This window comes from Ipomoea triloba, chromosome 10 (genome assembly GCF_003576645.1).
Source record: "Ipomoea triloba cultivar NCNSP0323 chromosome 10, ASM357664v1".
Lineage (NCBI taxonomy): Eukaryota > Viridiplantae > Streptophyta > Magnoliopsida > Solanales > Convolvulaceae > Ipomoea > Ipomoea triloba.
This window is the reverse complement of record NC_044925.1, coordinates 26,094,759-26,120,086: the sequence shown is the minus strand read 5'-3', so window position 1 is coordinate 26,120,086 and position 25,328 is coordinate 26,094,759. Positions and strand designations below refer to the sequence as shown.

Here is a 25,328-nt window from a genome sequence, read left to right as displayed (position 1 = left end):
CCATGCTCTCAAGTATGTTTCTTTTACATTGCATGGGAGGAGGTTGTTAGTCAATAAAAATATATATAATTTGCAATTTTAAATCATCAGTATGCGTTTTCAAAAAAAAAAAAAAATCATCAGTATGCATTAACCACTTGATGAACCAAAATAATCAAAACTGCCATCTTTAAAAAAAAAAAAAAAAAAAAAAAAAAAAAAAGAAAAGAAGATGGACTATAATTGCCACCTTGTAAAATTTTGGAGAGTTAATAACTATTAGGACTCTACATAATAGAGTCATACTATAAGTCTTAGTCCTAGTTTACTTATGATTCTCAGTCCTAATTTACTTATGATTCTCTTGTATATATACTCTTGTATTCCTACAGTTATATTTTGTGAACTCTAATACAAACATAATTGTTCTCATCTGGTATCAGTCGCTAGGGTTTCGTTCTTGTTCCCATGGCTACGAATGACGGCTCTGCCTCTGAGCGGACCGTTTCAGATGTTGCTGTGAGTTCTGCGGCGCCGGCTCCCGCGTCGTCGCTCTCTTCTGCTCATCACTACATTAGCATCAAACTCAACCACCGCAATTTTTTGTTTTGGCGTACTCAGGTTCTCCCGTTTCTACGTGGCCATGATCTCATTGATCTTGTTGATGGATCGTGTCCTTGCCCGGAGGAGTTCCTCCCTGCCGTGTCTGCTGCTACCTCGTCCGCTGCTGCTGCCCGCGTTCGGAATCCGGCGTTTGTTGCGTGGTCTCGCCGTGATCAAGGGTTGCTGTCTCTCCTGGTTTCTTCGCTGTCCGAGGAGGTGTTCTCCATCGCTGTCGGCTGTCGGACATCGAAGGAGTTGTGGGATGCCATTGAGCAGTCCCTCGCTTCCGCCTCTCAATCCCGCCAACTTCACTTGCTTAGCCAACTCCATGGTCTCCGGCAAGGAGATTCGTCGACGGCAGAGTATCTCGGGCGAGCTCGGCTTATTGTTGAAGATTTAGCTCTCGCCGGCCGGAAGGTAACGCTGGAAGAACAGAACCTGTACGTGTTCCGCGGCCTTCGACCGGAGTTCAAGGGTGTCACCTCTTCGCTGGCGGTTCGAGGACATCCGGTGACGCTCCTTGAGCTTGCTGACTTGCTGGGCGCGCAAGACTTCATCGCCGGTGATGATTACGCATTGCCTGGAGGTGCTGCACCGGCGGCTTTCGCTGCTCAGGGAGGTCGCCAGTCGCGTGGTCGTGGAGGAGGCCGTTCGGCTGGCGGAGCACCGTTCGGTCGTGCTGGTTCTAGTTCTGCTCGCGGTCGCGGAGGTTCTGCATGGCGCGGCGGCGGCGGTTCTGGTCGGCAGTCACGTGGCGGTGGGAGAGGCCGTGGGAGAGGCTCTTCCATCCAGTGTCAAATTTGCGGTTCATTTGGTCACTCGGCTTTGTCTTGTTACAAGTTGCCTTATGTTGTTTCTCCGCAAGCGAATTTTATTCATCAGGGTGATTCGGCGAATAACGTGACTGCTCATACCTGGTTGCCTGACACTGGTGCAACACATCATGCCACACATGATATAGCTGCCCTCTCTACTTCTGAAGAATATGGTGGTAACGACACTTTACGTGTTGGTGACGGTACGCCTTTACTTATTAGTAACGTGGGTCATGCTTCTATTTCTACGCCTTCTAGGTCTCTTAAGTTGTCTCATATTTTACATGTTCCCCGTCTTTCTGCCTCTTTATTATCCGTTCAGCGCTTTGCGTCGGATAATCAGGTGTTTTTTGAGTTTCACCCTTCCTTCTCTGTTGTGAAGGATATTCGGACCAAGGAAATTCTTTTGCGGGGCAATAGTTCCGGTGGGCTCTATACCTTGCCGGTTCCTTCTGGTTCACCTTCCGCGTTTATTTCTGCTCGTGCTTCGGCGTCTACGTGGCATGATCGTTTGGGTCATCCGCATCAGCGTGTTTTACATCGAGTCTTGGAGTCTTGTTCTGTTAGTGAGTCGAATAAAACTTCTCATACTGTGTGTTCTGCGTGTGAAATGGGTAAATCTGCACGTTTCCCATTGCCACGTGTTGTCTCTGTTAGTTCGAATGTGCTAGATTTAGTTTATACGGACATTTGGGGCCCTGCTCCTGTACTCTCTTCTGAGGGTTATCGTTATTTTGTTTTATTTGTGGATGACTTTTCTCGTTATACTTGGTATTTTCCTATGAAATTAAAGTCAGATATATATTCTGTTTTTGAGCGTTTTCGATGTTTAGTTGAACGTGCCTTCAATCGTAAAATCAAAGCTGTTCAATCTGATTTAGGGGCTGAGTATAAAAAGTTACATTCTGTTTTTGTTCAGCTTGGTATTAGTCACAGGCAATCTTGTGCGTACACACACGAACAGAATGGTCGTGTGGAACGGAAGCACAGGCATGTGGTTGAAACCGGGCTAGCACTTATGGCTCGTGCCTCTGTGCCGTCTCGGTTCTGGCATTTTGCTTTTGAGGCTGCTGTTTTCCTTATTAACAAAATGCCCTCGCATACTCTCCATAACTCTAGTCCTCATGTCTTAGTGCACAGTTCTCAGCCATCATATTCCTTTCTTCGTGTCTTTGGCTATCTGTGCTATCCGCACTTACGGCCATATAATCGTCATAAACTGTCTTACAGGTCTTCTCCATGTGTCTTTCTGGGCTATCCTGATTCGTTTCGGGGTTATAGGTGCATGGACCTGCGTACTAATAAAGTTTTTGTGTGCCGTCATGTGCGGTTTGATGAAGCTGTGTTTCCTTTTGGTGCTAAGTCTGTTTTGCAGGCTCCATCAGAATCTATTGCACGACCTTGGGCTGAATCTGTTTTTCATCCTGTGGCTGATCCATCTGTGGTAGCTCCCTCGCCTCCTGCTGATGTGGCTCAGAAGAGGCCTCGTGGTCGGCCACGTGGTCGTACTGTGCGTCCCACGGAGAGGTCTCACTCCATGGCCACTAGGAGTCGGTCTGTGGCTCCGGTTGCGGGTTTGACTGTGCAAGTTTCCTCTGTTGATCCTACTTGTTATACTCAGGCAGTCAAACACTCTGAATGGAGGGAGGCAATGGATCAGGAGTTCAATGCCTTGTTGCAGAATCAGACATGGTGCTTGGTTCCTCCCACTGCGTCTATGAATATTATTGGCTGCAAGTGGGTGTTTCGCACGAAAAGGAAGGCTGATGGATCTGTTGAGCGCTACAAGGCCAGGCTCGTGGCTAAAGGGTTTAATCAGGTCCCGGGTCAAGATTTCTTTGACACTTTCAGCCCGGTGGTTAAACCTACTACAGTCAGGTTGTTGCTCTCTCTTGCTCTTTCTTCTGGTTGGCTAGTCAGGCAATTGGATGTGCATAATGCATTCCTTAATGGTAATCTTACAGAAACTGTTTACATGCGTCAGCCTCCGGGGTATGTTGATTCTCAGCACCCTGATCATGTTTGCTTGTTGAAACGCTCCCTGTATGGTTTGAAGCAGGCTCCCCGGGCTTGGTTCACTCGTTTGCACACTTTTCTATTATCTGCTGGTTTTAATGCCTCTAAAACTGATGTTTCGTTATTTTATTATTCTCGTGGATCGGCTACTGTTTACCTGCTTGTTTATGTGGATGATATTCTTGTTATGAGCAATGAGCATGGTGCATTGGAGGCTTTGCTCTCCAAGCTCTCTAGTACTTTCAAGATTAGAGATCTTGGTGAGCCTGGGTTTTTCCTTGGGATTGAAACAGTCAAGTGTGCAGATGGAGTGTTGCTTTCTCAGCGTAGGTATATGACTGACATACTTAAACGAGCTGGTATGACAGACTGCAAACCTGTGTCTACACCTACTACGACTTCAAAGACAATATCTACCTGTACAGATCCATATGATGATCCCACGCAATACCGAAGCATTGCAGGTGCACTACAGTACCTAACTATCACGAGACCAGATTTATCCTTTGCAGTTAATCTGCTTTGTCAGCACATGCATGCTCCAACCACTGCACACTGGGAACAACTGAAACGTGTGTTAAGGTATGTTAAAGGTACTATGTCTTTGGGTCTGCGATTGAGAAAGTCAAGTTCAGGTGAGCTTCATGCATTCTCGGATTCTGACTGGGCTGGTTGTCCTACGGATAGAAAGTCTACTAGTGGGCATGCTGTGTTTCTTGGAACCAATCTAGTGTCCTGGGTATGCAAGAAACAAAGGACTGTTGCTCGATCTTCTACTGAAGCAGAGTACAAGGCTCTTGCAGATGTATGTGCTGAAGTTCTGTGGATCCTCTCTTTGCTGCGAGAAATAGGAATTTCACCTCTTCCAGTGCCCAAACTTTGGTGTGACAATCTTGGAGCTACTTATATGTGTGCTAATCCTATTTTTCATGCTCGCACAAAGCATGTCGAAATTGATTATCACTTTGTGAGAGACAGAGTGGCTGCAGGAGACATTCAGGTGCACTTTATTTCTACTAAGGATCAGCTAGCTGATATTTTCACCAAGTCACTCGCAGGTCCCCGGTTCTGCTTCTTACGTGACAAGCTACAGGTTACTTCCGTACCATCCGCTTGAGGGGGAGTATTAGGACTCTACATAATAGAGTCATACTATAAGTCTTAGTCCTAGTTTACTTATGATTCTCAGTCCTAATTTACTTATGATTCTCTTGTATATATACTCTTGTATTCCTACAGTTATATTTTGTGAACTCTAATACAAACATAATTGTTCTCATCATAACACTCACGGATAATATGGATAAGGAAAATGATATTTACCCTTCTTAATTTTTTCCTTATATTTTTGCTCATGATGTGACTTATATTCATTGGATGTCATGAATTAGCTGATCACATACACTTTTAATTAAAAACTAAATCATTTAAATGATATTACATCAGGATGGAAAATTAGGAGGGTATATAACAATATAACATTACTGAATGGATAAACTAAATTCACTATTTTATATAAATTCATGAGCGAAAAATGATATTTTTCTATGATTTATCAAGAATTAATTCTAAAATTAAATATTCAAATTCGAATGTAGTTAACCTAAGATTGAAATTATACTGAACCAAAAACAAAACCACGTTGAATAGTTGATGATAACGGCACATGAGTCCTAAATTCTTGGAACTTTAACTGCTACTATTAGCGGTTAAAAACGATTTTTTCCTTTATCAGAAAGGATCATCAACGTAACATCTCCTGGTTGGTAAAAACCAATGATCAATAACTTGTTGAAACAAGTCCACTCACTCAGTCACTCTTTTCTAATTAAAAGAAGTATATATATCCTTTCAAAAAAAAATTAAAGAAGTATATATTAGGAGTCTATTTCTCTCTTCTTAGTACTCCTTAATTTTTCATGCAACATGCATGAAAACGTGTTCATCTAGTGGTTATCGTTAGTTTAAGTGGTTAAAATTTAATTTATTCTTTTTGTCTGTACTATAAAAATACGCAAATTATATTGTGGACCATGATCATAGTTGATACTGCAGTTGTGTTGAACGGATACGGCAGTTGTGTTGAAAGGAAACTGCAATTGCACGGAACAAAAGCCATTCATCCGTTCAACACAACTACGGTATCCATTCAACACAACTGCAGTATCTTTTCAACACAACTGCAGTATCCGTTTAACACAACTACAGTTCCAAATGGATGACACGGTCTCTGTTCCGCGCAACTGCAGTTCCTTTTCAACACAACTGCAGTTTCAGTTTCAGCACAACTGTAGTATCAACCATGACTCATGGTGCACAATGAACAGGAATAGAAATTCTAATAGACTAGACTTACTATACACAAACTCAAACAAAAACATAATTTATTTGTTTCTCAAGTCAAACCAAACCGTACAACTTTGTTTATCCAAAATTATATCATGGACCCAAGATCCATTTTGCTACAATATGGATCTTAATTATTATTAATATAGCTTTATTTTTTGTATATTACGATTTCATTTTTTTTAATATGACGGTCAAAATACGCAACACAATAGAATTCGGCAACCCTTAAATATTCAATCTATCATTCGCCGTTCTCGAGCTTCTCCAAGAAAACATTGTCCATCGCATCTTGATAATTTTATCCCAGCATCGTATTCTTCATTGTTTCATATTAAAAGACTACGATGCCTCGGTTGGAGCACAAACATTGATGGGTCAATGGGTCTAGGATTAAATGGTGCTAATACATCCATAACTGTCAAGTATACAATAATAAAAACAAATAATAATATTATACAAGTATAGATCATCATTATTTTAGAGTTAGAAAGTGAAAAAGATAAAAATGCATCCTTACACAATAAATAACACTTTTTATCGTAATAAAAATTTACAATAGAATAAAAATCCTTCTCACAGTGATAATGATGTTGTAGGAGTATAATGATTTGCCGAGTAACATGATATATAAAAATTAGCATATAGGAGCAAATGTAACAATAAACATAGCATATATGTGGCGGTTTGTGTAACATTTGTAGTAGGCAAAAGTTCTTCAATAATTCTTGTGTTGATCACTACCACTACCTAGTATTTAAGGATTTGTTCTTCACAGAGCATGAACTCACAGTTACATATACCACTAGGTGTACTCGTGTTCCATGGGTGGAAATGTCACTAACTTCATTCTTCCCTGTTTCTCAACTTTAAAAAAAAAAAAAAAAAAAAAGCCATGGCCAGCTACTGTTCCTTCAAAAAAATAAAAGTATAATGGTATTATAGCTTTGGTTATAATTAATATAAATAAACAGCCCTGGCACACAATTAATATAACTAATAAATTCAACAAATTTTTCCTAAATACTTTTTTAGTAAAACTATAATTCCTAAAAATTACCCTTTTTTTTTTACTAAAACTATAATACCATCTCATAAACATTTTTTTTTACTAAAACTATAATACCATTATCATTTTCACTTATTTCACACTCATAATGCATGCATTTAGTGTAAAACTATATTGTTATTACCATTTTCATTTTTAATTCAACAAATATGTAGTTTTACAATACTAAATTTTTATAAATAGTGTTCGGCACATGATCAATATATAAATTTATTGTTTCACCGATACAAAACTATATAATATAAATTAACTAAAATATAAGTACATCGCCAAAAATGTAATATTGGAAAAGCATTATGTGCTACCACCACCTGAATGCCGTTACAAAAATTTACACGCCTCCGCCACGCCGTAAAATATTACCGCCTAAAAGAAATGTTTGGTTGCCGGAAAATTTGTCACTCTGCTGAAAAATCATAATACTTGAGTTATTTGCTTCTTGAGGAGTTGTGAGTTTGAGAAAATAAAATTAAAGGAAAAGAGGAGATGTACGCATATAAGGATTATAAGCTATAGGAGAAGGGAATGAATTTGCAGTTATGTACTCTATACGTATATATTGGTAAACGCCCGGCATGTATTTAGCTTTAATTTGTACACAATGACTAACCCCTAGCTGGGTTGTAGGCATCCAATAGATCGAACCCTTGACATTTGGTTAGGGATAAATGAGTCCCTTCCACTCAACCACACCCTCCAGGTTAAAACTTTTACTTTTTGTATTTATGTATTTAATCCCTTAGAAAATGGTAAAGCTATATATTATTACTTTATTTTTATCCCATTTTTAAAAAGTTCATATTTTAGCCCATTGCATCAAGTTTCTCGGCAAACAAAGAATCAGCCCGGATTCCAAGTCTCTCGTCGACATCGTCCGCCGGAAAAAGCGCGTCCGGTGCGAGGAGTCCCAACGGCATCTTGATCGGATTAACGTCATCATCCCGGAACTGGAGAAGTGCGTGGTGGGACATGTGTTAAGGGAAGGTAACAGAGCTGCCACCATCTCCGATCTCCCCAAGTATGGCACCGTGCTCCGTCGCAACTTCTCCGTATCCTTAACGACGACGCGCATGCCAAGATTTTTATTCGCAGGATGTAACAAAATATAAACTTAAATGCAAAATAGGCAAATTAAAATATTTTCAACAAAATCTATTCCAATTACTAAATAATTAATTCTCACGATTCTCATGTTCCAACTAAATACACTGTAAAAAAAATATATAAAATTTTCCTAAGATTACAACACTAATAACTAGAAAAAGGAAAAATGAAAAAGAAAAAATAATATATATATCTATGCATGGTACGTTGGTACTAAATTAAACAATCACAATTTCTCCAATTGGATAATCAACCTGGGAAGTAAATTTTTTCCAGAACCAATGCTCTTCCCAAACCACGGTCATGTCTTCAATGGGAATGTTCTTCGTCTCCGGCAAGAAGAAGTATATAAACACCGTCATGACAAGTACAAAACAGGCAAAGAAGATGAAGAGTCCAAACTTCAAGTGACACAACATGTTGAGGAAGACCTGAGCCACGGCAAAGGTGAAGATCATGTTAAAGGAAACATTAATGCTCTGAGCAGCTGATCGGATCTCCAATGGAAATATTTCACTGGGCACGAGCCAACCCAAAGGCCCCCACGACCAAGCAAATCCGGCTACATATGTGCATATGAAAATCACAACCACTAAGGCAAACCACATCGGCAAATTACCAGGATTTCCACTGGTTCCGAATTTCACCCCAATACAGACTGTAACAATAATCTGCAAACAGACAGATTGTTTAAAGAACATTAATCTTATTCTAAAGTACACATAAATAATACGTATAAAAGATTGAATGCTGATATTAAGGTTGAGATTAGAATTAATTACCTGGCAAATAAGCATTTGAATGCCGCCTTCAAGGAAGAAAAACCTTCTCCCAGCTCTATCAACAAACGCAACCGAAACCAAAGTGGCCAAAACGTTAACCAGGCCGGTAATGACAGAAGATATAAGAGAAGCGTTGCTTCCAAAGCCGATGGTTTTGAACAAGACGGGCGCGTAGAACATGATGACGTTGATGCCGGTGAGTTGCTGGAAAGAAGGAATCAAGATCGACATTACCAGCTGGGGCCTGTACTTCCTTTGCACAAGATTTTTCCATGGATGCTTAACTTGATTCGAAGCCTCGCTAGCCGCCACTAGGTCATTGAACTCTTCATCAACGTTGTCTACTCCCCTGATTCTCCTCAGCATGGATTTCGCTTCGCCGTGGTTCCCACGCTCAATCATGGAGTTTGGGGTGTCGGGGAGGAAGATGGAGCCGATGGTGATGATCAAAGCAGGAACCACAGCCCCTGCCAAGCTCAATCGCCATCCCCACTGGATCTTGGCGAAGAAATAGTTGGCCACATTGGCTATTAAGATCCCTACTGTGATGAAAAGCTGAAAACCAATGTTGAGTGCTCCTCTGTACTTCGATGGCGCCATCTCTGACAGATAAAGTGGAACAGACTGATTGGCAAATCCGATTCCAAAACCGAGCAAAACCCGGCCCACGATCAACATCCAGAGAGCTTGAGCGAAGCCGTTGAGGAAAGCTCCGGCGCAAAAGATTACACCTCCGGCTAACATGGAAATCCTCCGCCCCAATTTTCTTGTGACATATGAGGCAACCATGCAGGAAACCAGGGCAGCCAAGTACAACGAAGACGTAAACATGGTCAGAGTTTCGCTGTTAAACTTACAGTATTGATTCGTAGACGAATCCAGGGCTTGCTTTCTATAAACATCCGGAAAAAACCTTTCCAAGAAGCTATCCATAGAAGTCACACCCCCTGCCACAAATCCAAGAAACATAACATCAATTTTCAATAACTCAATACAACCATTAAACTCTATAGGAAAAACTTGTAATTATACATTACCTGAAATCCCGATATCATAACCAAAAATCAGACCACCCATGGCAGCCACCATGCAGGTAACAATAACATATCCAGTAAGTTTCCCCGGATATTCCTTACTAGATGCATGAGCAATTTCACCGCCAGCCATTGTTGGATTACAAAACTAAAGAAAACGAACAAGAGAATATATATAGATTATAAGAGGTATGATAGGAGGAAGCAAAGCTAGAGAAGCGATGAGAGCAGGATGGACAGGGTAAGAGGAGATGGAGGTGTATTTATAGGTTGTACTAAATATTAATCCCAGGTATAATAGGATAACTATAGCTCATTAATCATGATTATTCTGTCTTAGATTGGAATTAGGACTTTACGAATTACAGGTTGAACAGGAATAGAAATTATAATTCAAGTAGACTATCCTTATTCACGGTATAAGCATTTGTTTATGTCTACGTGGGCCATGGGATTTCAGAATTCAGCCCAAGTTGGTTTTCAATATTAGGCCAATAATGGCGTTTGCAGATTGGGTTTTGGGTTCAAAAGCCCAAATGCCTATTTTGAGCTCCTAACGTTTGTCTGGTCTTGGATTAGCTCTTTTCATTTATTAATATTTTAAAAAAAAAAAATTAACAATAAAATTTATTTCAAAAAAAAAAAAAAAGTGGGAATGCATTAAAAGAAGTTGCCATACAAAATCCAAAAACAGCTATGAATGGATTTTAGCGTGGGGACTGTGAAGTCTTGAGCAGCAACCTGCTGGACCCTTGTGGTCCAATGTCCAGACCCTTTTGTCAACTTACTCAAATAGTTCTTCAATGCAAGACAACTTTCACTTTCTCATCTTCTCCTCTCCCTTCAATCCATACAATAAAAATTAACAAATAAATATGTAAAAACGAAGCCTTTTCTTTTTCTTTTAAAAAAAAAAAAAAAAAGATTGCACTCAAATGCCAACAGCCCCAATCTGTCCTTCTTTGGAGCCTCGGTGGAGTTGGCAACCCAGCTATGACAACCAGCAGAGTAAAACTATTAACCATTTTAGTCAATCAGTTGAGTTATATCAATATATGTAAGGTAAATGAAGATGCACATATTTTTATTAAATTTCATCACTTTATAATATTGCGTTTGCTATGACATTATTGTTTCTTGTATTATAACTTTATCCCTTCTACCATACATAAGACAACAGGGCAACCGAGCCAAGTTAGTCAAACTGCTGACTTGATAACCACAAAGTTTCAAGTTTTACTCTCAACAGGGGCAGCCTATTGATTAATTGGCTTTCTAAGTTTGAGCTGATCAATTATGGACGATTAGGGTCACAAAGTAAAATTTACTAAATGCACACCTCGAGTACTGACATGAAATTATAAAGGTGGCATCATCATCATCCATCATCCATCACACTATTCTATGGATGCAAGGAGGAGGGTGGACAAACATTGATTGCCACATATCACATGTCCATCTAAACCTCATGCCTTTCCCATGTGCTGGTTTGTCTCTCCCCACCCCAAAACCAGACAAATTTTATCCAACTCACACTTACTATGCATTCCCAGCTAACTGAATTTTACTGTGGGGATTATATACAGAGGTTGGTTGAGATCTTTTAGTAGAAAATTGGTAGGGGTATGGCTATGGCTACAGGATAAACAAAAAGACACCCTAAAAGCCCTTTTGAGTTTTGAGCACAGTGAAGAACAATCATAGGAAAATGATTATGAAAGTTTAACTAACTCAGAAAAAGGCACTTAAGGGAATGTACAAAACAGGAACTTAAATATTGGGAAACTAAAGGGGAAAACCAAAAAGAAAAAGGGAATCAAGAATGCCAAATTCCACTAAGGATGTTTTTGAATCTGCTGGTGGATAATTTCCTGACAATCTTTTTGGCATCTGAAACATCTGCCTCTGCAAGCTTCTCAATGTGGTTTAAGTAGCCAGAATTTACAATTTTTTTCCTTGCAGTGTTGCAGCTGGTTAAGGGCAAGAGAATGGAAAGCAAGAGCTTCTTGTTCCCAAACCTTGCCTCTTGAGGATCAAGCATCTGCAGAAGCAACACGACGTTTTGATCGTTCTGCACGAATCTCTTTCGGTTCCCGGGCACAACCACCAGACTAGACAACGTCTCGGCTGCCATTTCGCGAACTTCATAAGACTCCGAATCAAGAAACCTCACAAGCTCGGGCATGACCCCTGCATCCCCCATTGCTTTCTTGGACTCCTCCGAAGTCCCACACAGCCAAAACGCGGCCTTCAGCGCCACCTCTTGAATCGAGCCTTCCCCGTATCTGAGGAAGTACAGAACGTGATCCACGAACCCATAACTCAACAAAACGGTGACAAAACTAGCCGAAGAGGAGCACAGGTTCATGATCCCCCTCAAGGCTACTTCTCGGGTTTTAGACGAAAACAACGATTTCGGGTCCAACACATTCACTAATGCCCCAACCCCTCCTTCTCTAATGACCATTTGCCTGGTGGATTCATCCCCAGAAGCCACACATTGCAGAAACTCAATGGCACATATCTGTGTAACCTCATCTTTCAACCTCACAAGCTTGATGAACCTTGGGATCGCGCCTTCCTCAACCATGAACCTCTTGATCTCCTCAACCCCAACAAGATTTCTCAACACCCCACAAGCCAAGGCAACCAATTCACCCCTACAATCACTATTTGAACACATTTTCAACAAGACAGTGACTCCACCTTGAGCTGAAACAGACCAGGCATTATCAGAATTCTCTGTGACCTTTTGCAAACACCTTGTTGCATACTCTCTACTCAAATCACTCCCACTCTCCACAGCTCTAATCAGTGGCCCAATTATCCCAATTCTGATCAGCACCCCCCTATAAGCTTGAAAGCCTGCAATTACTGACACTGCCTTGGAAGCTTCTTCTTGGATTATATCATCTTCATGAAAATCAAGAAAATTCACTAACACACCCACAAAGTTATCAATCTCGATAGCTACTTTCACATACCTATCGTCTTCTTGAATCACTTCATTGAAGGCAATTAGGGCTTGTTTTTTCATTTCCTTGCACCCGATTTTCAGCCTCGACAGCAAATCGCTTATGTAGAATTTCATATCGTCCCGAGAGGCTGAAAGGCCGGGTTTTGAAACCACAATGGCGTAGCCCTGAGAAAGCAATCCACGGGCGTAAATCTCCGCCAAATTCTTTATATGCCCGTCCAGTTTTGCGGATACTATGTCGAGATCACTCTGCGTTTGGAGCTTCCCGCCGTAGGATAAATCCGCGCAGCGGCTAGCGAGGCCGAGGCAGCTCTCCAGGGTGCCGGAAATGGCGTTCACGGCGGCGAAAAGCTGCGAATTTTCGCCGGAATAATCGTCGCAGTTCTCGACGGCGGAGAGGCTGGACAGGAGCTCCTCGAGCTTGTTACGTATCAATTGCCATTTTACCGCGAAGGTTCTGATGGAATGGGAGGCGGAAATGAGCGTAGAGATTAGGTCAAGCGCTCGCCGGATTCTTGATTTTCCGGCGAGGGCCTCCCCGGCTTGCTGCGCTTCCGGGTACATGTCGGGCTTCACCAAATAGGGAAACCACACATTTTCCGGAGAAGTGGGTACCAAAATTCCGGCGCCGGCGGTCAGTGAAAGCTGTCGGAGACAAACAAATTATCATGAAGAGCTGCACATGCCGGTGGGCATGTGAAATTACCACCCTACCCTTCTCAACCAAAGGAGATCTACACCTCCCACACGGTTCTGTGAGGTTTGAAGCGTAAAAATGGCGGCCCTCTCTATCTCCGATTGAACAAACTCTTGACTTTAGGGAGCAGTGGAAGTTGAGGATTTTTGGTGGTGCCGGAAATATATACCAAAATCAATTCGAGTTTTCATTTTCATTCTTGTCCTATCCCCCGAGTGGGACCCACGCTGGGTCAAATCAGAATCATAGATCTTGCGAGTGAATCGACGGCTCATGAACCCAACCATAAACAAACATTAATTAAATGTTTCGTCCTCGTGATAAGGTTTGTGACAAGGAATTGAATCCGACATTACAATACATATTACTATTATCTCTTGCCAGATTTTCTCAACACCGTTAAACTAATGTGACAAGGAATTGAATACATTACAATTCTGACTTTTAGAATGAGTTGAATGAGGCAAAAGACCTTGTGGTCTAGTGGCACTCGGTATCCCGATTTACAAGGCGAAACAAAGTCAGTGAGAGAAAAAACTGTTGACTTTTTGAAACAGAGTCAGTGAGAGAAAAAGAGTACCCAATTGGGCGTCACACACACATATGGCAGACAATTTTTTGTGGAATAGAGGGTCTTATAAAAATCATCACTTGTAGTATTTTTTTTTTTTCCCTTTCTAATCTCTTCGATCCACTTATGCAAAAAAGCTACAAAAATCTCGGAAAAAAAAAAAGAAGAAAAAAGATGTGAATAATGCTCTAAGCTGTGTTATTAGGATTTTAATTTGTAGGACTCACCAAAAAAAACACACACGCACACACACACATTAAACGTGCCCAGCATGCGTGTGCACTACACGTGTCCGTCAGCGCGTCAAGGTGGCTACCAACGTAACTAACGACTATACTAAAAAAAATTTCTTTTTCTTTTCTTACATGGCATGGATCTCATGAAAAAAAAAATCTATTTTGGGTTTTAGCTATTGATATTTCTCCAAGAAATAATGTTTTGTTATGATACATGTAAGTTCCATTCTAACAACTTTAAGGTGTGGTGCAAACACATAAAAGTGGTCTTAAATTAATTATCTTATGTTGCAAGAAATTCTTATTTATTTATCGATTAAAAATCGTTCTTTTCACATACAATATTATAATATTTCATGAGTATCTATAAATGTAGAAATTTATACTAAATAATATATACTAAATTTTCGCTTACTAATTGCATATATAATTATTGTAATTATTTTAAACAATTAGTATTGAATTTTGTGCATCGCAATAGGCTTCTAGAATTAGTAAATACAAGGGAAAGAGATGATGAAGAACATGCATTGTGTTTAACCTTTTTCCTTGGGTTGAAAGATGCACATACCCAATTAGCTCCAACATGATCCGTGTAGTAGGTTATCCGTCCGAATGTTAGTAGTTAGCTTTCTTACTTCTCCATGTATGTTGATTAAATATCATAATATCGGAGACAACTCTCGCCAAGTAAGTTAGTTAGACTTTTAACTCAGTAAGTAATCAGACTGGTTTATCCTATTGTGATTTTTTATCAGGCCAGAAGACATTGTTTATTACGTGCATACCATCAGGTATTGATTGAGGGTTTTCATCGCCATCCAAAACAAAAAAAAGGCACCATTTTTTTAACATTGAATTGTTATTTAAATGTGACTAATTCTATTGAATTTATATATTTTTTCCATAGTTTTTTGAATTGTTATTCATTTTTTTTGTTGTATCTGTGTCGACTGATATCTTAAATTTTTTATTGTTATATACTAATATATTAATTAATTGTTATAATGCATTGTATATTAATGGTATACAAAGCTCCACCAAGCATATATGTCTTTCTTTAATTTGTAATGAATAGGAAAAGACAAGAAAAGATAAAATAATGGAAGTCGCTAGCTATGAATTACTATCATATCCCTTAGCAATGGAGAACTTCACCCCCACCATGTGAACCCCCCTCTGATCTCTTTTGTTGGATGCTTAAGCTTTGGACTACCTTTTTCTACAGTAAGAAGTGAAGATGAATCTTCATTCATTAATAAAGTAAAAAATAACATTAATGTGTGTTTCATATGTTACTAGAAAATAATAAGTACTGGAGTATAGTAGAGGAGTAACACTGGTTTTCGAGATTACACTTGAATTAGGTTCATTAAGTGGATTGGTGGTACATAGTACGATTGGTGTGATTTTGTAAATGTAGGATGGATTAGGGTTAAGTTATATATAAAAATAATATTTGTAACGCGAAATGTATTATCATCACAATTAATAAAAGAACTATTTTGCTCCCATGAATGTAAGTCCACTGTCAAGCTACATAAATCTTATATTTTTCTTTCTCGTTTTCTATCTTTGTTCTTATTTCTTGATCTCATTTTTTCAACAAACATTCTACCATTTTCATGGAATATATATATATATATATATATATATATATATATATATATTTTTTTTTTTTTTTTTTTTTTTTTTGCAATGATAGGGGAAAGAGAATTCCCATTCTGTCAAAAACATGAATGGGTAAAGCCAAGTGTCTCCCAACATTATTGCAAATAGTGGATAATATATTTTAAGGAATAAATTAAACAATATAATGTAAGTTGCTAAAATAATCATGGTGGACTGATGGGAAAATGGGAAGCCTGCATGTCCATCAAAATGAAACTTGAATAAGATGACAAGCAAGACAATTAATCTATTGTTGTTGTACTATGATATGATTAGATCCTTAATTAGGTTATAGTATTCAGTGCTTGCATAGCTGTTTTATGCATTGCCAAACAAATAATATACATTATTCTTTGCTAAATGTCTCATACATATATATATAATCCAATAATCTTTTGTATCCCATCTACAAATAAACAAAAATAGACTTGGTATGTGTAATTAATTGGTCAAGAATTTTAAGATATAATTTTTACTCAAATCATATAATTGCCAAGCACCTTGTGTTCCTTTTATACATAAGAGGTCATGAGATCGAGCCTCACACAAATAAAACAGTCACAAAGCATTATTTTTTAAATTAATCACAAAATCAGTTTGTTGCATCCAACTTTACATACATTTGTATGAATAGTGGAGTTGGCACAAAGTATTAATCTACTAGCCTAGCTTAGGTTGTTGGGTGCACAATTCCCTTATAAGAAAGATAACCTAGCTTTATATTGCTATACCAACTCTCACTTTTGGCACTATTAATATATATATATATATATATATATATATATATATATATATATATATATATATATATATATATATATATATATATAGTGCCAAAAGTATTATTTTATTAATCATATCCCATAATTACTATATATGTGTGTATCCCATCCTAGGATTAGCTAATCCAATGAAGCATTTTTTTTTTCAAAAAAAAATAAAATTAGATATGACTTGTCAAAGTTTACATTTTAACCAACTAAAATCATATCTTATATTTTGTCAACTTTTGAAACTACCTAATTTTGTTTTGTTTTGTTTTGTTTTTTTCCAAAAAAATCCGCAATCACAATCCGATGGTGTGCATTGAGTAAACTCTAACCACGAGAGGATATTGGTCAGAATTGAACGTACCCGTGACCTTTTGATACAAGAATATAATCACACCCCACTCACATAGTCGCTCCTTTCGGGCACCTACTTGTAATATTACTATACATATCAATACGAAATGATCAGTTTTAACTTCTTCAATATATAATAGAGGCAAAACTAGACGGAGCAAATAAAAATTTAATCATCTTGCACCTATAGCTGGTTAAATGAGTTGAAAGTTGGTTATTAACGAATTATATCAAATTTAATTTATTAATTTTATATATTTAAAAAAATTGTGAACATTATTGTAGAAAAGACAAAACAGTGTGATGGGGTGCATATTTGTGTTATTAGGTTGAAAGACAACATCGTCGTAGGAGTACTTCTTATCACCATATTGAAAACCTATGACTTTGAGTGGGGAGAAAGTAAAATCCAATATATATAATTTAACCAAATATACAAATTAAAATACCTTAGCTTTGAAGATATATAAAATGTGCATGCAGCAATATTATCATTTCCATCCACTTCATTGAACCATAACCTCATTTAATAATGACTCATTTGAATTTGTGTGTGTGTGGTGTGTGTATACACACACCCATATAAAAGAAGAATAAGAAAGAAAATAGGATTTAAAGAGTTGTTGGAAAGGAATTGGGCAAATTATTCGGTGGATCCGGCCCAGTCCAAAATACACAATTTACATACTAAATGTTCATAATTTAAAGTGTGAACATTTCGTATATAAATTGTGAACATTTAGTATGTAAATGGACTTGGGTCCATGGTATAACTATTGAAGGAATTAGATGTAACTAGTGGTGTTAATGGGGGTTGAAATATTATTGTTACCTTTTTGGTTTGAACTGGTTAGTTATGAGCAACCTAGTATGTTTTACCTCTTTGTGGTCCTATATTAGCTATAGTCATAAGATAGGTATGTGATCCTTTGTCGCCTAGAATCACAAGGCGGGCTCCACCTAGAGTGCATCTCCTTTTGTTGTTCCTAGGGCAAGAATGGTGATGAGTTCTTAGATTTGGGATTCAAATTAAACTTAAATAGGATAGAGGTGAGATACGTGGTTGCCACACCTAGACCACAATTATTGCAATCAATATAATGGTCCAACCGTCCAATATAATGCATTTAGGTTGAAACATAGTTTAGCGGCGAATCATATGACTATGTTACTGATTATTTATACTAATTATTGGCACTGCTCACTATTGCATGTTTTGTATTATTGTATTTTGATTGCGATGCAATATGATGGCATCCATAATGGGTTAATCCAAGCTTTATATTATTATTATTACTCCATTATTATTCTCCCTAAAATGTGCATAATTGAGTACCTTTAAGTATCTCCGTCCCCAGCTACAATATAATGGGCCAGAGACTACGGCCCATCTGAGTCTAGATGACTAAAATGGGCTTCAAATAGCCCAAACATAAACTGTAGGCAAATTATTTTGTGGATCCAGGACTTGGTCCAAAATACACAATTTATAATGTTCACAATTTAATTTACATATTGAATTTTCACAATTCAAATTGTAAACATTCGATGTAAATTATGATGGGTACACCTTGCAATGTTATTCTGTGGACCTAAGTCCAAAATACTACACAATTACATATTAAATGTGCACAGTTTATATATTGAATGTTCACAACTAAACATTCATAATTTACATATGGAATGTTCATCACAATTTGAATTGTGAACATTTAGTATATAAATTGCGATGAGTCCACCTTGCAACGTGGACCTGGGAAGAGAGGGTCTTATTATTTTTTTTTTGAAAAGCGAGGGTCTTATTATTAATCATTCTCGAACTGAATATTTTAAAATTACTCAAATTCGTCCCAAATCATGATAAATAATATTCATACTCGTTCCAAACCCTGATAAAAGACAACCATGCATGCAATATGCTCTACACACAAGAATAAAGAATGGCAACTAAAACCTTTATTATTATTCTCTTCTTCTTTTTTTTTTTCAACATTATTTTAACAGATGATCACATGAAAATTGAGAAGTGATCACTTTATGCATGCATGCCTGGTTCCATTTAGTCCTTTTTTCACACTCTTCACATCTTTGTCCTTTTTACTGCACACTTTTCAGTTATTCTTCTGGTGTACCACTTGGATTAATCCACTCAGTGCCCAGGTTTCCACTTCTCCATATCTACTGATGCATAATTCTGTTTACTTACTTTTCCAGAAGTCCCATGTTTGGACACACAAAAAACATGTTGTGAACAATTACTAAGTTTCAAAAAGTTCATAACCCTTCCTGAGTTCTCTTCTCAGTATTCCTGCTAAGAGTCATGTTGGTTCTTGGTAAGGATTCTGGTGAGAAGAGCGGCAATGGGGAGGATCGTTCACAGCCTAGGGCTGCTGTCTCGCCTACACCCTTTGTGAGAAAGACTTATGCCATGGTGGAGAATCACCAGACAGATGGTATTGTTTCTTGGAACAGTACTGGAAATGGTTTCGTTATTTGGGATGCTCATAAATTTGCTGCAGAAATTCTTCCTTGTTATTTCAAGCATAACACTTTTTCCAGCTTCATCTGTCAGCTAAACACATATGTGAGAATCAAGATTCAAGAAAACTGAACATTTAACTAACTCATTGTTTTGCCAGTTAGAATCTCATTTCTGTTCTGTTCTATTATGTAATTCAATCCTCAGGGCTTCAAGAAAGCGAGCTGGGAGAAGTATGAGTTTCGCCACGAGTGGTTTCAGAAGGGGAGGAAGCGTTGGCTGAGGAAGATCAGGAGGAGCAGTCGAACTGATAGGCCAGCACGGAGGCAGGATCATCAGCAACATCAACAGAATGGAGAAGAAATGAGTGTTCTTCAAATGGAGAAGGAAATCGAGGAAATGCAAGGTGTGCAGAGGGGGATTCTGATGGAAATCAAACGGCTCCAAGAACAACAAGAAATTTTGGCAAAAGAGCTGCTCGGGATGATAAAGAATGCCCCGAGTCTTGGGGGTAAGAGGAGACAACTGCCAAAGATCATGGCAGAATCTCTTCTTGAGAGTATATGTGAGCTGGATAGCAGTGGAGTCATGCAAGAGAAAGAAATCAATGAGAATATCAGGAACGAGATCGATGATCCAAATGGCAAAACCCCAGAAGAACAAGACATCACAAGACTGGAAACATACGATGGTTTGAACATGGAGAAATTGGTTGAGGAACGGCCAGACATTGTGATTGGACTGGACGATCTATTCGAAGGACCAGTCGATTGGAGGAATTATATAAAACAGTTAGGGGAGAAAGGAGCAGACAATCTCAGAATCATGCCTTAATATCAGTGCAATTTCTGTTTTTTATCCATCCCAATTCATCGTTCTATGTTCTGCTTAGCTAAGAAACCTAACTAGCATTTTCATTTGCCTACCAAACATTTAATGATGCTGTTATAAATGATCATTTGACTTCCTATTTATAAGATTTAAGCACAATTTACATACAGCAAGTAGTTAACATTCTGCATAGAAAGACAACATATTGAGAGAAAGAAAAATGAAGAGCAAAACTGTTAGTAATTTCCCTGTTTCTTGACTATTGATTGAAAACTCAAAACTGGAAACCAAATCTGTTCTTGACAGAGCTAATCAGCTGCAAAATTTTTTCGAGTTTCTTAAAAGAATTGAACGAGGAAAAATGACACTAAAGAATTTCTGAGTTTTAGTAAGTGAAAAAATGCCTCAACTCTCATCAGAGTATATAAGATGTGTGTATAAGAGCTCACTCAGAGTTGGCTGGAGTCTCTCCCGAAAATGAATCTTCTCATCCAGTCAGACACCACCAACGCTCTTGTACGCCAGCTAACTTGCTTGCTGAAGATTAAGAGATATAGGAATCAATTGATTTATGTGAATTATACTGTTTTTTGAATACAACTGACTCTATTACATTGTAGTATCTGTTCATAATGTGAATTATACTGTTATTACTAGTAATTTGTACATTATAACAAGGAAAGGAAACTCGCCTGGCATAGACAGAATACCAAAGCCATTGTGTTCCATAGCCGATTGAAACCCAGTCTCCAGGAAGCTGTGCTGCTGTTTGCTCTCCTCCCAGAGGTGCAAATTGTCCAAAGTGTTTGTATCTAAAGCAAAGCAACAAAATTTTCAGTAAAGAAGATATCAAATCATGCACTTTTGACACTTTTGCTTCAACTCCCAAAATACTAAAATGTTTTGTTTCAGCAGTGAAGATTCTGGGAATCCAATATTGTGCAGGGAACATAGAAACCATCATATACCTGAAGGGATGGAAGCGATGGCGCCCTTCTCCCCTAAACCGGATTGGACCCTCTGGATTCTTTACGCACTCTTCCATACGGTTAAAGCAATTTGCAAGATAAACGCCTTGTTGAGATGCAACCTGAGATTACACCTTAATCATGTTAGTAAAATTCGAGGATCTGTCTGTCTGAAATGCCACAAAACAAGAATCTTTGTGGGCGCCAAACCTGAGCCGTGGCAGGGAGATTCTTCATCTGAGTATCCACTTTGGAGAGAGCTGATTTGAACTCTTCAATATCAACCTCAACAGGTTCTTTAACATCACCCCCTTTTCCTTCTTTCACCAAATCAACCAGACTTCTCATCTGTTTGCTCTTCAAGTAGAGCTCCATTTGAGGGTATCTTTCACACACATCAGCAAGGACTTCTTGACATTCTTTAACTGTTAATGTTCCAGAGCTGTCCTTATCTGCCTTACGAAATATAGCCGCAATATCCTCCTGGATAAATTTGCAATTACAGAAGCCATATACAATGAACAGATTGCAAAATGTGAACTCATATTACGTAATTAAGTACAGATAGCTTCAGTAGTTTACAAGGAGGTAAGATTTTTTTCCTTGTTCTTACTATACTCGACTACTATATGTTTACCATAACTTTGCGTCGATTGATAGTGGCAGTGTCCCCTATTGCATATACATTGTCACATCCTTCAACCCTTAGCCATTCATCTGTTGCAAGTACTCGCCTATTGCCCTGTACAGGCGGATCACTTCAGTAGATGATAACTAGAGCATATATTCATTCTTAAGCATATAGAAACATATCATAAGTTTCTGCCAAGTTAAACACATTTTTCAACCCAAACAGCAAAAGAACACTCATACCTGACCAATCTCCCTCATAAAATCCATTATCACAGGACGAATCCCGATGCCAGTAGACCATACAACCATTCCATAAGGTGTAGACGTTACCTCCCCGCGTTTTGCATCTTTAGTAGAAATTTCGCTATCTGATACCTTCACAACCATTGACCCTGTCTTCACATCAATTCCATCTCTCTTGAACTTCTCTTCAGCAAAAGCTGTGATTCTTTTGTCAAACCTGTAGTGAAATCGAGGTTAGATTTGGGGAAAAAATTCAAAAATGAGAAAACCTGGAAAAAGGAAGCAATTGTAAGCTTGCTCGAGTGGATTGTGAGTGAAAAGAAGAGAACTTTACATATTCAAAACGTGATCTGTTGCTTCAACAAGTGTTATCTTCACAAAATCCTTAGCCTTTGGGTATAATCTAACTACTTCATCACTCACAAAATCATGGAGCTGTGCTGCAAATTCAACACCAGTTGGGCCGCCACCAACAATAACAAAATGAAGCATTCTTTGCTTCTCTTCATCACTGAGGTTAGGCAGACTGGCTTTCTCAAAACAGTCTATAACAGCCCTTCGGATTCTCTGGGCATCTTCCACTTCCTACAGACATTCAATTGGCCATTTTTAATATTTGAAGATCCAGACTGCAATGTCTTAATCAGAGAAGCTAAACAGGCAATTCAGAATACATACAAAAAAAAAGTGTTTTTGATATTACCTTCAAGAAATAGGTATTCTCTACTACACCGGGAATGTTGAATGTATTCACACGAGCTCCAACACCAACCACAAGGTAATCATAATCAACAGCAAATTCTTCCTTCTCTTCGTTGCTCAGATTAGTTCGACAATAAACTTTTTTGTTTTTTGCATCAATCTTCACACATTCAGCTTCAGAGTAATGCATATGCACATTTTTCTGCAGAAAATTGTAACAACCACAGAGTGTTTAAGAACAATTGGGGATAACTGGATAAGTAATTGCTTAAGAAAACAACATACCCCTCTGATAATGTTTCGAATTGGTTCAACAATGCTGCGGCCTTCAACTGTGCCAGATGTTACACTTGGCAGCAAAGGAGTAAATGCAAAGTAATTTCTGGGTGATATCACCTGGACATCATATGAAGGATCCTTCAGATTTTTCAAGAAACTAGTTGCAGCCCAACCAGTTCCAAGTACCACCACTTTCTTTCTCTTGCTATTGGCATCACCCAGATCACCAATGTCAGCACCCTGATATGGCTTTGTTGCTTCAGAGTATGCCACAAGACTTCCACCACTACCATATATATGAAGAAAAAACATAACTTTAGAATAAGAAAACTGAAGAAAAAAAACACTCAACACCAAGACACAGAAAAAGGCATACATATATGAGTTTTCCCTGCACAACAAAGATGTATATAAAAATTCTAATGTGGGGTTATAGTTATATCATGTATTTTAAATATGATTGGACACTATTACCAATAATACTTGGTACAATCATGTAACCAATATGCTAAGGTTGAGCAAGACTAGCAGTTTCTATGATTCAAAAAAGCATATTTGGGGTAACCCAGTCAAGATGGCTAAAGATGCAAACTTGTAAACATAAGGTCACAAATTTGAATCTCAGTCTTCTTGATTTGAGCGTCAAGCCGTCAACCTAGGCTAGTTTACCTTATGACCCAAAAAACTGTTGAGAGATATATTAACTTTCATGGTTTGAACCGTTTACTCAGTACACACCAAAGGGTGTGGCATGCAGATTTCCCTCATGACTCAAAAAAATCGATCATAAAGCAATACAAATATACAATCACCATAACCATATACCAGATCAATGATTCAAAAGGGAAAAAACAGAAGATTATACGGAGAAAATGAATGCAGATAATTACACAAAAACATACTCATGAAACAAAGCCATGAAAATAACACTGAAAAAAATCTAAAGACTAACAAAAGAAAACTACCTGACTGTAACAACAATGAGCAGCTTAGAAAGCTTAGAATTGCCGCGGAAGGTGTTAGAAAACCTCTGAATCAGTGTTGCTCTCTGCATCTTGATCTTCCAAAACCTCCGATCGAGTTCAATCAAATCTTCTTACTGTATATTGTAGCTATGAATGCTATATGCGTATTTGTGGAGAGAATTAGCTGTGGTCGGCAGAGAATATGTAACGCGTGTGAAAGGAAAAAGGAAATGGAAAAGCCAAAGAAGTTGGAGGAGGAACAGCCGTCACGACGCTTCTTTTGTTTCCCGCATTTCTGGGGTGGCTAGCTTGACTTGAAGCCCAAGAAATACACGCAGCTGCCAGTTCATAAAATTCTTAATTACTCTTCGGAGAATCCTAATTAGAATAAATAATTTAGTTAAGGAGTAAGAAATTGAATAGGAATCTAAATGGTAACTTAGAATCAAATATTTACTAACAAAAAATGTATAGATGCCTTTAAAAAAACAAAGGAAAAGAGGAAATAAAAGGGTGAAGTCATTGGAAAATATTATTTACCTTGTTAAACATAAAATATTTTTATTATTATAGACTAATACTAATATTTAAGTGCCCTATAAATAATTGAATGTACGCAACAACATCGTTGTTTTCTAGCTAACCAGTAAAATCACTATATTAATAATTTTTTTTGAAAACCAAAACTTCAATATTATTAAAGCTGAGAGTGAAGAAAGGAAAAAATACAGTCTGAGAGAAATAAATCACATAAACGAGAATCATATTGAGAGCATACTACTACTCTAGCAAAATCTGTATATTAATATTAAATATGTATAAAATGTAATTAAAAATAAAGTTTGGGAGAGTGGTCAAATGACGGCTCATTGTTCACATGTCTGCACAGATTTGGTCTCCAACATTATAGGCGATTCAAACCACGTTTATAGTCAAATCAAAACAATCACTTTCCTAACTTATACTTGGAATTGCTATTAAGGCTTGTCGGTATTTAAAAAAAATATTATATAACAATTGTATGCGGCTATATATTATACAAAGTTTGATATTAAATTGTCAATTTTAAATTTTGAATATAATTTTTGATATTAAAATTTTAATATTGAATTGTTTAAACTTAAAGATTTAGCTAAATTTGACACCAAATATAGAAGTTTAATTAACTTTTTTAACTCATTATTAACATATTAGAAAATGTTTC

At 37.9% G+C, this 25,328-nt stretch overlaps 5 protein-coding genes across 7 annotated transcripts; 2 read left to right on the top strand and 3 right to left on the bottom strand.

The window, feature by feature from the left end:
• Positions 1-3,048: 3,048 nt before the first annotated feature.
• On the top strand, positions 3,049-4,461 carry LOC116031499 (uncharacterized mitochondrial protein AtMg00810-like; the record flags this gene model as incomplete). Its single annotated transcript, XM_031273725.1, has 2 exons — positions 3,049-3,253; positions 3,524-4,461. Coding segments are annotated over exons 1-2 (1,143 nt in total), but the record flags the coding sequence as incomplete, so codon positions are not given.
• Positions 4,462-8,150: 3,689 nt separating this feature from the next.
• On the bottom strand, positions 8,151-9,881 carry LOC116033384 (sugar carrier protein C-like). Its single transcript, XM_031276132.1, has 3 exons — positions 9,752-9,881; positions 8,715-9,661; positions 8,151-8,603 (listed from the first exon to the last, which is right to left on the bottom strand). Exons 1-3 carry the CDS (start codon positions 9,879-9,881, stop codon positions 8,151-8,153), a joined length of 1,530 nt encoding a protein of 509 aa, XP_031131992.1.
• Positions 9,882-11,267: 1,386 nt separating this feature from the next.
• LOC116032719 (vacuolar protein 8) lies at positions 11,268-13,570 on the bottom strand. Its single transcript, XM_031275422.1, has one exon. It carries the CDS (start codon positions 13,287-13,289, stop codon positions 11,565-11,567), a length of 1,725 nt encoding a protein of 574 aa, XP_031131282.1. The 5' UTR covers positions 13,290-13,570; the 3' UTR covers positions 11,268-11,564.
• Positions 13,571-18,958: 5,388 nt separating this feature from the next.
• Positions 18,959-24,373, bottom strand: LOC116031350 (external alternative NAD(P)H-ubiquinone oxidoreductase B2, mitochondrial-like). Of its 3 annotated transcripts, none has more exons than XM_031273511.1 (10): positions 24,125-24,373; positions 23,166-23,445; positions 22,882-23,082; positions 22,513-22,763; positions 22,176-22,395; positions 21,940-22,044; positions 21,513-21,785; positions 21,027-21,424; positions 20,784-20,871; positions 18,959-19,596 (listed from the first exon to the last, which is right to left on the bottom strand). In XM_031273511.1, the coding sequence occupies exons 1-9, from the start codon at positions 24,211-24,213 to the stop codon at positions 20,784-20,786; spliced, it is 1,905 nt and encodes a 634-aa protein (XP_031129371.1). In that variant the 5' UTR covers positions 24,214-24,373; the 3' UTR covers positions 18,959-19,596. The 3 variants fall into 3 exon arrangements, with proteins under 3 accessions (XP_031129371.1, XP_031129372.1, XP_031129373.1); XM_031273512.1 differs by having other exon boundaries at positions 18,959-19,589; XM_031273513.1 differs by lacking the exon at positions 18,959-19,596 and having other exon boundaries at positions 19,964-20,871; positions 21,027-21,146; positions 21,303-21,424; positions 24,125-24,368.
• On the top strand, positions 19,345-20,337 carry LOC116033383 (heat stress transcription factor A-1d-like). The gene is made up of 2 exons (XM_031276131.1): positions 19,345-19,608; positions 19,711-20,337. The coding sequence occupies exons 1-2, from the start codon at positions 19,345-19,347 to the stop codon at positions 20,335-20,337; spliced, it is 891 nt and encodes a 296-aa protein (XP_031131991.1).
• Positions 24,374-25,328: the final 955 nt, after the last annotated feature.

Coding starts and splice junctions, on each gene's coding strand:
- LOC116033384 (XM_031276132.1), bottom strand. CDS start 9,881: ATGGCTGGCGGTGAAATTGCTCATGCATCTAGTAAGGAATATCCGGGG. Junction 9,662..9,751: donor TTATGATATCGGGATTTCAG/GTAATGTATAAT, acceptor GATTTGTGGCAG/GGGGTGTGACTTCTATGGAT. Junction 8,604..8,714: donor TTCAAATGCTTATTTGCCAG/GTAATTAATTCT, acceptor GTCTGTTTGCAG/ATTATTGTTACAGTCTGTAT.
- LOC116033383 (XM_031276131.1), top strand. CDS start 19,345: ATGTTGGTTCTTGGTAAGGATTCTGGTGAGAAGAGCGGCAATGGGGAG. Junction 19,609..19,710: donor TCTGTCAGCTAAACACATAT/GTGAGAATCAAG, acceptor TTCAATCCTCAG/GGCTTCAAGAAAGCGAGCTG.
- LOC116032719 (XM_031275422.1), bottom strand. CDS start 13,289: ATGTACCCGGAAGCGCAGCAAGCCGGGGAGGCCCTCGCCGGAAAATCA.
- LOC116031350 (XM_031273511.1), bottom strand. CDS start 24,213: ATGCAGAGAGCAACACTGATTCAGAGGTTTTCTAACACCTTCCGCGGC. Junction 21,425..21,512: donor ATCTCCCTGCCACGGCTCAG/GTTTGGCGCCCA, acceptor GTGTAATCTCAG/GTTGCATCTCAACAAGGCGT. Junction 20,872..21,026: donor TGGTATTCTGTCTATGCCAG/GCGAGTTTCCTT, acceptor CTTAATCTTCAG/CAAGCAAGTTAGCTGGCGTA.